The sequence below is a fragment of the Pelophylax lessonae genome (genome assembly GCF_965119305.1).
Source record: "Pelophylax lessonae genome assembly, chromosome: 8".
Classification (NCBI taxonomy): Eukaryota; Metazoa; Chordata; class Amphibia; order Anura; family Ranidae; genus Pelophylax; species Pelophylax lessonae.
The window spans coordinates 9,822,587-9,839,325 of NC_138775.1; the positions used below are offsets into that span (position 1 = coordinate 9,822,587).

Here is a 16,739-nt window from a genome sequence, read left to right on the forward strand (position 1 = left end):
AAGGGAAATTGGGGGTGGGGGCGGCAGGGGATAAGAACTAATTTTGAGGGGGGGGGGTGCTAGGTGTGGTGGTTTAGAGATATTTGCGTTGGAAGGGGAGATGGGGAAGAGAATTTGTGCTAGAAGGGAAGGATTTGGGGGGGCTTGTGCTAGAAAAGGTGATATTATAGAGAGGGAGGGAATTTGTGCTAGAAGGGGACCTTTTTTTTGGGGGGGGGGGGGGTACATTTGTGCTAGTAGTGATGATTGGGGGGATTTGTGCTGAGGGGATTTAGGGAATGGGAGGGCAAAGATTTGTACTGGGAGGGGGGATTTCAGCAGGGAGGTGGATTTGTACTGGGAGGAGGGGGAATTTATGCTTAGTTGGTAAGATTGATGCTCAAATGTTTTGAGGTGTGGGGGGTTTGGGTTTGCTGAGGCATAATAAAAGTACATCTACGGGGGGACGCAATTTTGCATTTTTGCCTTCTAGATGACTTTGTCCCACCACTGCCCCCAGCATAAAATAAACCCAAAGCATAAAACCCCCAGAATAAAACAAAACCCGAAGCATAAAACCCCCAACATAAAACAAAACCCCCAGCGTAAAAGTAAACCCCCAGCATAAAACAAACCCCAGGCATAAAAAAAACCCTAGCGTGAAAGAAAACCCCCAGCGTAAAATAAAACCCCCAGCATAAAACCACAACAGGACAACGAAATTTATATCAAATCCTATTTATTGTCATCCAGAGAACTGGCAGAGAAACCATATTGTTCCCACTCTGCCCCAACTGTCACGCTACGGTGGGAGTTTTAGTGTTTCGGTAGCCATAGGCCTGGAAAGTGGTCTCTGCCCAAGATGGCGGTCTGCGAGATTCAGTTACAGATCTCTAATTCCCCCGTGACGTAAATCCGGCGAAGACAGACCGCCAGTGTGAAGCAGGTGACAACAGTTTGTAATAACCGGCGTTTCGCCGCGGTCACTATTATAGTGACCACATTGGCGAACGCCGAGCAGTTCAGTTCGTGCCGCAGTCCACTGCTGAGCGATAATCTTTGGGCAGCTATCAGTGCTAGAAAAAAAATGTTGGGTGCCGGGATTTATAATAAATATCAGGAATATTTACAGTCTGTGGGAAGTATGTGTGGGGAAAAAAAAAATAAGTCCATCCCTGAAGACCATCAGAGCTTAAACGGGTACCTTTGTAGGTACTCCGCCATCCTGCGTGGTAGCGGCAGTTCCGTCACCTCCGCGCTGGGCGCCATGCTGCGGTTGATCTGCAGCCGGCACAGGTGCTGCAAACTCGGGCTCTCTCCGCTTCGGTGCAAGGGTTGCAGGAGCCTGAGGTGGACGGCTGCGGGTTCTTTCAAGGGGCTGGGCTCCGGCGGTGGCGGTTGGCTGACGGGCTCTTTGGCGCTGTCCGAGCTGCAGGACGAGACGTAGTGCTGGACCAGGCTGACCACGTCCGGGAAAGAGAGGATTCGTGGCTTGGACAGCCAGTTGGAGTCCAGTCGGAAAAGGCTGTCGGAATACTCGATCCGAACGTTCGTGGGTCCGCGGTTAGTCCGAACCGACAGGGTGAAGAGGTAGCTCGGGTGGGTGCTGTCCCGTACCAGGAAAAATCCTTCTGGCATTTTCTGCAGCTTCTGCTTGGCCTCTGTGGCAGTGATGGAACCCCAGTACCAACCTGGAAGGAGAGCGGAAGAAGGACGCGTTTAGAAACTTTGCCGTAAAATTTGCTGTTTTGTAACTTTTTACAATGACATCATCATTTTTTCTAAATTATTATACAGGCCGTTCTCTGCTTATCCTCATTAGTTCCAAAATGCTGGATTTGTTTTCAAAATTGTAAAATATATTATACTGTATTATATTGTATTATATTATTTTATGTAACTTTGAAACTGTATTATATATATTATATTGTATTATATATTATGTAACTTTCATACTGTATCATATATAATATATCATATTATTTTATGTAACTTTGAAACCGTATTATATATATTATATTATTTTATGTAACTTTGAAACCGTGTTATATATATTATATTGTATCATATTATGTAACTTTCATACTGTATCATATATATTATATTGTATCATATTATTTTATGTAACTTTGAAACTGTATTATATTATATTGTATCATATATTATGTAACTTTCATATTGTATCATATATATTATATCATATTATATTATGTAAATTTCATACTATATTATATATATTATATTGTATCATATATCATGTAACTTTGAAACTGTATTATATATATTATATTGTATCATATTTTATGCAACTTTGAAACTGTATTATATATATTATATTGTATCATATATTATGAAAAATCCATACTGTATCATATATATTAATTTGTATCATATTATGTAACTTTCATACTCTATTATATATATATTATATTGTATCATATTATGCAACTTTCATACTCTATTATTTATAATATATTATTCTATCATATTATGTTACTTTGTATAATATTATATTAGATTACTAAACTTATGTTTTTTTATATTGGTAAAGGCTTTTTTTTTATATTCTATTCACTTCAAGTAAAGTTTTCAAAAATAACATTGAACATGCTTGCTTACATCACATCAGATTCAGACACTGTGGAGTTAAACCAGACAGTTATTGCGCAATCGTTGGATGGCGGTTGCTACTTTGACCGTTGACATTTGGGAATATTATATGTCAGTATTAGGACTGATATCATTCTGAGAAGTTAAAAAAAAAAAAAAAAAATCATTTGTGAGCAACAACAGCCTGTGATCAATCAATTAGATTACAGTCCAAAAGCAGCATTATATTTACTGCAGATATGTGATATGTAATAAAAAATAAGTGAACTTTAAGCAGTGAGAATACCTAAAAAAAATGACACTTTTCTGTCACTTACAAACCTTTTTTTTTTTTTTTTGGGGGGGGGGGGGGGGCGTGCAAAAAACAATTTGCCTTCAGATCTATACAGTCCAATAATCTGCATGTACAGCATCATATTGATTGCAAAAAGAAGTTTATTTTGTGTTTATTGCAGATTTAAATTTTTTTTCCGGGCGGGGGGAGGTTTTTAAAAAAACATTTAATTTACTTTTAGATCAATACAGTCCAATAAACTACATACATTTTTTTTGGGGGGGGGGGGTCGCAAAACACAATCTGTGATCGATCAATTAACCTTTAGATAAATACTGTCCAATAATCTGCATACAAATCTTTATATTAATTGCAGATTTTTTTTTCTATTTTTTTTTAATTTTTTCTTGTCAGGGGAGGGGATTGCCGAAAAAATATTTAATGACAAATAAATTACCTTTCAGATCAATACAGTCCAATAATCCATTTAAACATTTTTTTTTGTTTTTTTTTGTTTGGGGGGGGGGGGGGGGTTGCAGAAAACAATCTGTGATCAATCAATTAACCTTCAGATCAATAGTGTCCAATAATCTACATAAAAAGTATTATATTGATTGCAGATATATTATATGTAAAATAAAACAATACAATAAAACAAAACAAGTATAACAAATAACTGGTATGATTTTATTTTTTAAAATTTATTTTTGGGGTGGGGAATGCAGAAAAAAAAAACTGTGATCAATGAGGCATTCTTCAGATCAATACTGTCCAATACTCAATGTCAAACAGATTACAGATATGCTAAGGCCCTTTAGTGTTTTTTTTTTTTTTTGTACGGGGGGTGCAAAAGCAACCTGTGTTAAATCAATTAACCTTCAGATAAATACTGTCCAATAATCTGCATAAAAAGTATTATATTGCTTGCAGATATAACATATGCAAAGTAAAACAAGTATAACAAATAATCAATATGACTTAATTTTTACTTTTTACTTTTTCTTCGAGGGGGTTGCAAAAACAATTTGTGATCAATGTGTTATCCTTCAGATCAATACTGTCCAATACTCAAATTACAGATGTAATGAGGCCCTCTAGTGTGGAAAATAGAAATGGGGGGGGGGGAGGGGAGAGGAAACAATCTGTGACCAATCATTTAACCTACAGATCAATACTTTCCAATAATCTGCATAAAAAGTATGCTACTGATTGCAGATATAACATGTGTAAAATAAAACAAGTATAACAAATAACTGATATGAACTCATTTCTTTAAACTTTTTTTTTTTTTTGGGGGGGGGGGTAATGAAAAAAACAATCTGTGATCAATGAGTTATAATTCAGATCAGTAATATCCAATACACTATATAAAGCAGATTACAGATATAACGAGGCCCATTAGTGGTGAAAATACTTTTTTTTTTTTTTTTGGGGGGGGAGATTATGAACAATCAATTAATCTACAGATCAATACTGTCCAATAATCTTCATAAAAAGTATTCTATTGATTGCAGATACAATTTATGTACAATTAAAAAAGTAAAAAAGTATAACAAATGACCTTAATTTTTGTTTTACAAAATCCCCCTTTTTGGGGGGGGGATGCAAAAGAAATCTGTGATCAATGAGTTATTCTTCAGATCAATACTGTCCAATACTCTATATCAGAAATATTACAGATATAATGAGGCCCCTTATAATTTTTTTTTTTTTTTTGGGGGGGTTTACAAAAACAACCTGTGATTAATCAATTAACCTTCAGATCAATACTGTCCAATAATCTGCATAAAAGGTATTATATTGATTGCAGATATAACATATGTAAAATAAAACAAGTATAACAAATAATTGATACAACCTCAGATTACAGATACAATAAGGCCATTTAGTGGTGGAAAACAACAATTTTTTTTTTTTGGGGGGGGGGGAGTTGCAAAAAACAATCTGCGATCAATCAATTACTCTACAGATCAATAGTGTCCAATAATCTGTATAAGAAAGTATTATATTGATTGCAGATACATTTTATGTAAAATAAAACAAGTATAATGACTATTATTTTTTAAACTTTTTTTTGTGCAAAAATCAATCTGTAATCAATGAATTATCCTTCAGATCAATACTGTCCAATACTCTATATCAAGCAATCAAGCAGATTACAGATATAATGAGGCCCTTTAGTGGTGAAAAATATATATTTTTGTGTGTGTGTGGGGGGGGGGGGGCGGTTGCAAAAAAACTATTTGTAATCAATCAATTACCCTACAGATCAATACTGTCCAATAATCTGCATAAAAATTATTCTATTGATTGCAGATATGACATATGTAAAATAAAACAAGTATAACAAATAATTGATACAACCTCATTTTTTTTTTACTTCTTCTTTGGGGGTTTAAAAATCAATCTGTAATCAATAAATTATCCTTCAGATCAATACTGCCCAAAAATCTATACCAAACAGATTACAGATATAATGAGGCCCTTGAGTGGTGAAAAAAAATATTTTTTTAAAAAATTTTCTTTGGGGGGGGGGGGGGTTGTTGCAAAAAACTATTTGTGATCAATCAATTACCCTACAGATCAATACTGTCTAATAATCTGCATAAAAAGTATTCTATTGATTGCAGATATAACATATGTAATATAAAACAAGTATAACAAATCATTTATAGAACCTCTTTTTTTTTACCTTTTCTTTGGGGGGAGGGGTTGCGAAAATCAATCTGTAATCAATAAATTATCCTTCAGATCAATACTGCCCAATACTCTATATCAAACCGATTACAGATATAATGAGGCCCTTTAGTGGTGGACAAAAAAAAATATATATTTTTAAAATGTTTTCTTTTGGGGGGGGGGGGTGTTGCAAAAAACTATTGGTGATCAATCAATTACCCTACAGATCAATGCTGTCCAATAATCTGCATAAAAAGTATTCTATTGATTGCAGATATAACATAACATTTGTAAAATCAAACAAGTATAACAAATAATTGATCTGGCCTCAGCTTTTTTTTATTTTTTGTACTTTTTCTTAGAGGGGGTTGCAAAAATCAATCTGTGATCAATGAGTTATCCTTCAGATCAATACTGTCTAATACTGTATATCAGATATAATGAGGCCCTTTAGTGGTGGAATTTTTTTTGGGGGGGGTTGCAAAAAACTATTGGTGATCAATCAATTACCCTACAGATCAATACTGTCCAATAATCTGCATAATAAAGTATTATATTGATTGCAGATACATTTTATGCAAAATAAAACAAGTATAACAAATGACTATTATTTTTTAAACTTCTTTTTTTTTGGGGGGGGGGGGGATGCAAAAATGAATCTGCAATCAATTAATTATCCTTCAGATCAATACTGTCCAATACTCTATATCAAGCAGATTACAGATATAATGAGGCCCTTTAGTGGTGGAAATATATATATATATATATATATATGGGGGGGGTTGCAAAAAGCTATTTGTGATCAATCAATTACCCTCCAGATCAATACTGTCCAATAATCTGCATAAAAAGTATTATATTGATTGCAGATATAACATATGTAAAATAAAACAGTAAGTAAGTATAACACCTAATTTCTTTTTTTCTTTTTACTTTATCTTGGGGGGAGAGGGGGTTGCAAAAATCAATCTGTAATCAATAAACTATCCTGCAGATCAATACTGCCCAATACTCTATATCAAACAGATTACAGATATAATGAGGCCTTTTAGTGGTGAAAAAAAAGGTTTGTTTTTTTTTTTGTTTTTTTGGGAAGGGGGTTGCAAAAATCAATCTGTAATCAATAAATTCTCCTTCAGATCAATATTGTCCAATACTCAATATAAAGCCGATTACATATATAATGAAGCCCTTTAGTGGTGAAATTTTTTTTATTTATTTTTTTTTTTTTTTGTGTGTGTTTTGTTTTGGGAAGGGGGTTGCAAAAATCAATCTGTAATCAATAAACTATCCTGCAGATCAATACTGTCCAATACTCTATATCAAACAGATTACAGATATAATGAGGCCCTTTAGTGGTGGAGATATATATATATAATGGGGGGGGGGGTTGCAAAAAACTATTTGTGATCAATCAATTACCCTACAGATCAATACTGTCCAATAATCTGCATAAAAAGTATTCTATTGATTGCAGATATAACATATGTAAAATAAAACAGTAAGTAAGTATAAGTAAGTATAACAAATTATTTATTTTTTTCTTTTTGCTTTATCTTGGGGGGGGGGGGTGCAAAAATCAATCTGTAATCAATAAACTATCCTGCAGATCAATACTGTCCAATACTCTATATCAAACAGATTACAGATATAATGAGGCCCTTTAGTGGTGGATATATATATATATATATAATGGGGGGGGTACAAAAAACTATTTGTGATCAATCAATTACCCTAGAGATCAATACTGTCCAATAATCTGCATAAAAAGTATTCTATTGATTGCAGATATAACATATGTAAAATAAAACAGTAAGTAAGTATAAGTAAGTATAACAAATTATTTATTTTTTTCTTTTTGCTTTATCTTGGGGGGGGGGGGGGTGCAAAAATCAATCTGTAATCAATAAATTATCCTGCAGATCAATACTGTCCGATACTCTATATCAAACAGATTACAGATATAATGAGGCCCTTTAGTGGTGAATAAAAAAGTTTTTTTTTTTTTTTTTTTGGGAAGGGGGTTACAAAAATCAATCTGTAATCAATAATCTATCCTGCAGATCAATACTGTCCAATACTCAATATAAATCCGATTACAGATATAATGAGGCCCTTTAGTGGTGGAAATATATATAATATATTTGGGGGGTTGCAAAAAACTGTGATCAATCAATTACCCTCCAGATCAATACTGTCCAATAATCTGCATAAAAAGTATTCTATTGATTGCAGATATAACATATGTAAAATAAAATAGTAAGTAAGTATAGCAACTAATTTCTTTTTTTCTTTTTACTTTATCTTGGGAGGGAGGGGGTTGCAAAAATCAATCTGTAATCAATAAACTGACAATAATACTGTCCAATACTCAATATAAATCCGATTACAGATATAATGAGGCCCTTTAGCGGTGAATACATAGATTGTTAGAGGTGATAGGACGTTGATAGCAGGTAATTGACGGTTGTATTGACGACTCCCTATTCATAAAACAATCTTGAAAAACCTTTCCTGGAAGTCGGAGCGCGTGAGTTTTTTATGTTTTGTATTCCTCATAAAAATAAAAGTTTTGGCCGATAAGATTGAGGCTGTGGATTTTTTATTGTCCTCTCTGAGTTTATTGGAGTTTGGTGTGCCTGCGCAGGAGTTCAGTGGAAGCCGCTTCCAGTGAAGTGATTAAATCTTTCTCGGTATTTTACGTCACGGCTGCTCTGGGCACATCTCGTCCCACGTGTCTGTTTTCTCAGAAATCACTAATAATCCTCCCGGTATTCCCGGCAGAGAGACATGACTTCTATTGGAGCTAATTATATCCCCCGAAACACCAACCTAGCTCACCAACATTTGTCTTTATTTTTCTTTGTTTTCTTTTTCTTTTCTTTTTCTTTTTTGTTTTTTTAACACGTTCACACCGTCACATCACACATTTAAAAAAAAAAAAAACAGACGTCACGTTTTTCATTTCCTGGGACTTACCGGATTCCCTCAAGTAGCAGAAAGTCCTGGCGATGCACAGCAGGTCTTCTTCGGGGTCCCTCTGAACGGGAGGCGTCGGGGTCGCCCTGGGCGGCAGCTCCGGCGAGCTCAGCGGTGGCTGCGCGGGGCAGGCCGGCGGGCTCAAGGGGTGCATGACTTGGTCTGAGGCGAATCCGGGGACCCCTACACACGAAGAAGCTCGACAGCCCCTCTGATCCGCCAACAGGCTCTGCGGACTGAAGGTAGAGAAAAAAAGGGTGTCAAAGGATGGGCGATGTATGGATTGGGGGCGAGTGGCCCGTAAAGATGCGGCGGGTCATCGCGACAGTTTAGAGACAAAGGCGACAAATACAGAAAAGGAAAGAAATGTAGCAAATGCAACAGTTGTAACATTTTTACGTGGTCCTAAAATAAGACAATGTAACATTCTATTGATTGAAGGTAGACAGAAGACATTATAGGGAGGGTGACGTCATGAGACGGGCGATCTACAGAAGGGGCGAGTGACCCGCACAGTGTGAGGTCACCGCGACAGTTTAGAGACAAAGGCAACAAATACAGAGAAGGAAACAAATGTAGCAATAATTGTAACATTTTCACGTGATCCTAAAATAAGACAATGTAACATTCTATTGATTGAAGGTAGAAAGATGACATTATAGGGAGGGTGATGTTATGAGACGGACGATGTACACATGGGGGCGAGTGACCCGCAAAGTGTGATGTCACCGCGACAGTTTAGTGTGAGATCACCGCAACAGTTTAGATACAAAGGCAACAAACACAGAAAAGGAAGGAAATGTAGCAAATGCAACAACTGAAACATTCTATTGACTGAAGGTAGAAAGATGACATTGTAAGGAGGGTGATGTTATGAGACGGGCGACCTACATATGGGGGCGAGTGACCCGCAAAGTGTGAGGTCACTGCGACAGTTTAGAGATAAAGGCAACAAATACAAAGAAGGAAAGAAATGTAACAACAATTGTAACATTCTCACGTGATCCAAAAATAAGACAATGTAACATTCTATTGACTGAAGGTAGAAAATAGACGTTATAGGGAGGATGACGTCATGAGACGGGCAACTTACAGATGGGGGCGAGTGACCCACAAAGTGTGAGGTCACTGGGACAGTTTAGAGACAAGGGCGACAAATACAGAAAAGGAAACAAATGTAGCAAATGCAACAATTGTAACATTCTCACATGATCCATAAATAAGTAAATGTAACATTCTATTGACTGAAGGTGAAAAGATGACATTGTAAGGAGGGTGACGTCATGAGACGGGCGACCTACAGATGGGGGCGAGTGACCCGCAGAGTGTGAGGTCACCGCAACAATTTAGAGGCGAAGGCAACAAATACAGAGAAGGAAAGAAATGTAGCAAATGCAACAATTGTAACATTCTCAGGTGATCCTAAAATAAGACAAAGTAACATTCTATTGACTGAAGGTAGAAAAAAAGACGTTATAGGGAGGGTGACATCATGAGACGGGCGACCTACAGATGGGGCGAGTGACCCGCAAAGTGTGAGGTTACCACAACAATTTAGAGGCGAAGGCAACAAATACAGAGAAGGAAAGAAATGTAGCAAATGCAACAATTGTAACATTCTATTGACTGAAGGTAAAAAGATGACATTGTAAGGAGGGTGACATCATGAGACGGGCGACCTACAGATGGGGGCAAGTGACCCGCAAAGTGTGAGGTCACCTCGACAGTTTGGAGACAAAGGCGACAAACACAGAAAACGAAGGAAATGTAGCAAATGCAACAATTGTAACATTCTCACGTGATCCCAAAATAAGACAATGTAACATTCTATCGACTGAAGGTAGAAAGAAGACATTATGGGGAGGGTGACGTCATGAGACGGGCGATCTACAGTTGAGGCGAGTGACCCGCAAAGTGTGAGGTCACCCTGACAGTTTAGAGATGAAGGAGACGAATACAGAGAAGGAAACAAATGTAGCAAATGCAACAATTGTAACATTCTCACGTGATCCCAAAATAAGACAATGTAACATTCTATTGACTGAAGGTAGAAAGAAGACATTATAGGGAGGGTGACGTCATGAGACGGGCGATCTACAGTTGGGGCGAATGACCCTCCCAGTGTGAGGTCACTGCGACAGTTTAGAGATAAAGGCGACAAATACAGAAAAGGAAACAAATGTAACAAAATGCAACAATTGTAACATTGTCACGTGATCCTAATATAAGTCAATGTAACATTCTATTGACTGAAGGTAGAAAATAGACGTTATAGGGAGGGTGACGTCATGAGACAAGCGACCTACAGATGGGGGCGAGTGACCCGCAAAGACGCAGCAGGTCACCACGACAATTTAGTGACAAAGACAACAAATACAGAAAAGGAAACAAAATGTTACAATTGCAGCAATCTCACACGATCCCAAAAGAACACAATGTATCGAAAAGGTAACATGCAACTGGTTTGTGGAGATGGAATCACGCCGCGCGTCTTACCCTCTCACACAAAGAATCATATCCGTCCACGAAGAACGAAAAGGCATAAGTCTCTCGCGGAGACGGCTTGGCTGCGCGGCGCGGAAGCTGGCGAAAGTCACACTCGTCTCTGAGGAATCGTCCTTTTCAGGTTAGCTGGAGGTGACGAGGAATGGTGGGCTGACAACAATCCTTTCTCTCGGCAGCGCAGCGACCATCTGTGACCGTCCGCCGCGCTGTGCCTATATATAGAAGCCTTGGGTGTGTGTCAGTACGCTGCCCCAATCTTACAGCAGAACTAAGCTTATATATTTCCAAGAACTTTCCAGGAAAACTGGGCTGGGCCATGCAAATCCACCAATGGCAGGGGCAGGAGGAGGCGGTGATCTGGTGGCTGGGCTCAGCCCTGGGAGGAGCTCATGCAGCCTTGCTTATCCTCAGACACAGGGGTGATCGCAGCTGCCAGCCTGCAGGATGTGCCCGAGGCATTTCCACGACGCCCGGTTGCTGTTTATTAATTGCATTTAACGCTTGAAAGAAAAAAATGACTGCGTGTCCTCTGGAGCGCACCTGCACCGCCATGTCTCCAAACAACCATTCAGCTCATTGACTTCCTGGAAAATCTGCAACATTGCTGCGACAAGAAAGGCGCCTTGCACCTCGATGCTGCAAATTTCTGTTGAACAGATAGCTGTGTTATTATTATTATTCATGATTTATATTATTATAATTATTATTATTATTATTATACAGAATTTATATTATTAATATGATTATTATTCAGGATTTGTTTTATTATCATTATTATTATTATTATACAGGATTTATTTTTTTAGTATTATTATTATTATTATTATTATTATTGTTACACAGGATTTATATTATTATTATTATTAGTGGTAGTAGTAGTATTACTATTATTATACAGGATTTACATAATTATTATTATTAATATTATTGAGGGTTTATATTATCATTATTATTAATAGTATACAGCATTTTTGTATTATTATTATTTTTATCAATATTATACAGGATTTATATTATTATTATAATTAACATAAATATTATACAGGATTTATATTATTATTATTATTATTATACAGGGTTTATATTATTATTATTATTATTGTTGAGGGTTTATATTATCATTATTATTAATATACAGCATTTTTGTATTATTATTATCAATATTATACAGGGTTTATATTATTATTATTTTTTTTATACAGGTTTATATGATTATTATTAAGGGTTTATATTATTATTAATATTATACAGCATTTTTGTATTATTATTATTATTATCATCAATATTATACAGGATTTATATTATTATTATTATTCAGGATTCTATTATTACTATTATTATACAGGATTTATATTATTATTATTATAGGTTTATATTATCATTATTATTAATAATATACAGCGTTTTTGTATTATTATTATCAATATTATACAGGGTTTATATTTTTATTATTTTATACAGGATATATATTATTATTAATATTATTATTGAGGGTTTATATTGTTATTATTATTATTAATATTATACAGCATTTTTGTATTATTATTATCAATATTATACAGGGTTTATATTATTATTATTTTATACAGGATATATATTATTATTAATATTATTATTGAGGGTTTATATTGTTATTATTATTATTAATATTATACAGCATTTTTGTATTATTATTATTATCAATATTATACAGGATTTATATTATTATTATTTTATACAGGATATATATTATTATTAATATTATTATTGAGGGTTTATATTGTTATTATTATTATTAATATTATACAGCATTTTTGTATTATTATCAATATTATACAGGATTTATATTATTATTATTATTCAGGATTTTATTATTATTGCTATTATTATACAGGATTTATATTATTATTATTAGTAGTAGTAGTAGAAGTAGTATCATTATTATTATTGTTTTTATACAGGATTTATATTATTATTATTCGTAGTGATATTAATATTATTATACAGGATTATTATTCATTTATTATTATTATTATAGAGGGTTTATATTATCATTATTATAAATATTATACAAAATTTTTGTATTATTATTATTATTATCATTATTACATTTACAGGATTTATACCATTATTAATATTATTCAGGATTTTATTAATATTATTATAATTACTATTAATATCATACTGGATTTATATTATTATTATATTTTCAGGATTATTATGATTATTATTATTATTATTATTATTATTATTATAATACAGAATTTATATGATTGATATTATTATTATTCAAGATTTATATTATTATTATTATTATTATTATTATTCAGGACATATATTATTATTTGTATTATGCAAGATTTGTATTATTATTATTCTTCAGGAATTATATTATTATTTATCTAATATTATACAGGATTTACAGTATATTATTGTTATTATTATTCAGTATTTATATTATTATTATTCTTCTGGGTTGATATTATTATTATTATTATTATTTTTCAGGATTTATATTACTATTATTACACAGGATTTGGAGCCGGTTCACACTATTACGACTTGCCAGGCGACTTGGTCAGCCTGGCAAGTCGCGCACCGTCGCGGTCCATTGAGTAGTGCAGGAACGGTTCTAATAGGTGCGACACAAGTCGCTATGACTTAGAAAAAGGGTCCTGTACTACTTCGGGGCAACCTGGAGGCGACTTGCATAGACATTCATTATATGAAGTCTGTGCAAGTCGCGCCGAAGTCGCGGTGCACGCGACTTCACAGGCCGCCCCCAAAGTCGGAGCGACCTAATGTGAACGGGGGCTTACAGTATATTATTGTTATTATTATTATTCAGGATTTATATTACTATTATTACACAGTATATTATTATTAATATTTTTATTATTATTATTATTCAGGATTTATATAGCACCAACAGTTTGTGCAGCACTTTACAAAATAAAGGGGGGCAGTACAATTACCATAAAATACGAGAGGGTCCACGGAGCTTTCAATCTAAAAATGTTCCTTTAAGGGATTGTTCTTACGTATGGCAGGCCTCCTGCCCCTCTGAAAAGCAATCTGCATTGGATTGCTTTTCAGAGCCATTTGACAGGAGGTGAGAAGGCAATAAGCCTGCAAACGCCAACTTACTACTCCACACCTGCCTGCATGGGTCCCGCTCAGTGACGGTATTATGTACAGCCCTGGGCGCCCGCATTACCTTTGTTTAGGTGGGCGGCCTTCGAGGTGGTAAAATCACGGCTCAACCTCCTGCTTCTACTGTCCCCTGGCTTGTCCATGAGCCATTGGCTGGGCTTGCAATGTCTATGGGTGACAGGTGCCTTTTAAAGGAACAGAAGCGCACAGCTAAAGGGGGTCACTGGGTGTATGAGAGCTGAGCTGACAGTGACAGATCCGTATGACGAAGTCCCCAAACCGGCCCAGACATGGAGGAATTCCATCTATGCGCTCCGCAGGCTGTTCTGTGCCAGAGGCTGGAAGAGGCTCAGGGATGGGGGGGGGGGGGGGGAGCCAGCTTTGTGTTACAATGTACACCCAGCGGCCACTTTATTAGTTCCATCTTGCTAGTAGCGGGTTGGACCCCCTTTTGCCTTCATTCTTGGTGGAATAGATACAACAAGGTGCGGGAAACTTTCCTCAGAGATTTTGCTCCATAGTGACATGATAGCATCACGCGGTTGCTGCAGATTTGTCGGCTGCACATCCATGTTGCCAATCTCCCATTCCACCACATCCCAAAGGTGCTCTATTGGATGAGCTGTGGTGGGTGTGGAGGCCATTGGAGGACAGTGACCTGATCTGGTGAGTGTGGAGACCATTGGAGGACAGTGACCTGATCTGGTGAGTGTGGAGTCTCCGGTCTCGGCACAGAGCTCTGAAGAAATGGCACGAGCGGCCATTTATTCAGAGCGCATGCGCAGATGACGTCATCGGCTGCATGCAATGTAAATATCTCCTAAACGGTGCAAGTTTAGGAGATATTTACAGTACCCATAGGTAAGTCTTATCGTAGGATCACCTATAGGTACAAGTCCTAAAAATAGGTTTACAACCATTTTATACCATGCTCAATAGGTACGAAGGGGCCCAAAGTGTGCCAAGAAATCATCCCCCACACTATTACACCCCCACCACCAGCCTGAACCATTACCCCCCCCCCCCTTCCTCCCCCACACCATTACACCACCAGCCTGAACCGTTACCCCCCTCCCCCACGCCATTAGACCACCAGCCTGAACCGTTACCCCCCCTCCCCCACACCATTAACACCACCAGCCTAAACCGTTACCCCCTCCCCCCTCCACCATTATACCACCACCACCAGCCTGAACCGTTACCCCCCCCCCCTCCTCCTCCCCCACACCATTACACCACCAGCCTGAACCGTTACCCCCACCTCCCCCACACCATTACACCACCAGCCTAAACTGTTACCCCCCTCTCCCCTCCTCCCCCACACCATTACACCACCACTAGCCTGAACTGTTACCCCCCTCCTCCCCACACTATTACACCACCACCCTGAACCATTACCTCCCCTCCTTTCCCCACACCATTACACCACCACCACCAGCCTGAACAGTTACCCCCCCCTCCTCCCCCACACCATTACACCACCAGCCTAAACCGTTACCCCCTCAGTGACAGGAATAGTGTCCCCCTCATTGGTGTCAGTGGGAGGAATAGTGTCCCATCATTGGTGTCAGTGGGAGGCATAGTGCCCCATCATTGGTGTCAGTGGGAGGAATAGTGTCCCATCATTGGTGTCAGTGGGAGGAGTAGTGCCCCATCATTGGTGTCAGTGGGAGGAATAGTGCCCCATCATTGGTGTCAGTGGGAGGAATAGTGCCCCATCATTGGTCTCAGTAGGAGGCATAGTGCCCCATCATTGGTGTCAGTGGGTGGCATAGTGCCCCATCATTGGTGTCAGTGGGAGGAACAGTTTCCCATCATTCAGTTTCGGGTGTGGCTGCAGGGAGGAATTCTTGCTGTGTGTCTGAAGCTGCTGCAGGTGTTCTGTGTGAGAGGGGAGTGTGGAAAAATCTCTCCCAGCCCTCCTGGCTCCTTTCTGGGGAAGCCATGCAGGCCAGCGGGGCCTCTCCTGCTGGAAGCTCTCAGCCATCCCCTGGGCTGATGGATGACATGCCTGCTCCTGGACAAGCCATGGCTGGGGATGTCTCTGCCCCTGCTGAGGATGAAGATGCTGAGTCCATCCGGGAGCGAGTGGTGGCCGGGATCAAGGTCCTGAATAGGGAGAGAGACCAGCTCTACAAACTCAAAGCGGAGTTGAAGCGTCTGCGAAAGCAGCGTGAAGGTTTGTACAGCCGCAACAATGGATCCGTGGATTCAGAAATCCAGTTGGCTAAGGTCCGGGTTCAACACCAGGAAACCATTGTGGCCATGATGGAGGGCAGAGAGGGGCCCTTCAAGGAAAAGTTTTGTAATGACCGGAGATTTGCAAGGATGGTAAAGATGGAGGTGGAGGAGGAGACCCCCAGTTCTGACCCCCCCCCCCCCCAAGGTGAGGTAAGCAGCCCATTGCCTTCTCAGGGCTCAGGAGGCATGCTGAGAGTGATCCAGGCAATGGAGTCTCCAATACGGGAGGATCAGCTGGTATTTGGTGAGGAGAACTTTCCTGATAATGTGCCTGATAAGGTAAAGCCTAGCAAGCCACAAGTGATTGATAAAACAATTTTTGTGCCATTTAACACCTTGA

The 16,739-nt window shown here is 37.8% G+C and overlaps 1 protein-coding gene across 1 annotated transcript; it reads right to left on the bottom strand.

Annotated features, from left to right (window-relative positions):
• Window positions 1–1,116: 1,116 nt before the first annotated feature.
• On the bottom strand, window positions 1,117–11,296 carry CISH (cytokine inducible SH2 containing protein). Its single transcript, XM_082266038.1, has 3 exons — window positions 11,018–11,296; window positions 8,522–8,757; window positions 1,117–1,670 (listed from the first exon to the last, which is right to left on the bottom strand). The coding sequence occupies exons 1-3, from the start codon at window positions 11,062–11,064 to the stop codon at window positions 1,165–1,167; spliced, it is 789 nt and encodes a 262-aa protein (XP_082122164.1). The 5' UTR covers window positions 11,065–11,296; the 3' UTR covers window positions 1,117–1,164.
• Between the last annotated feature and the right edge of the window lie 5,443 nt (window positions 11,297–16,739).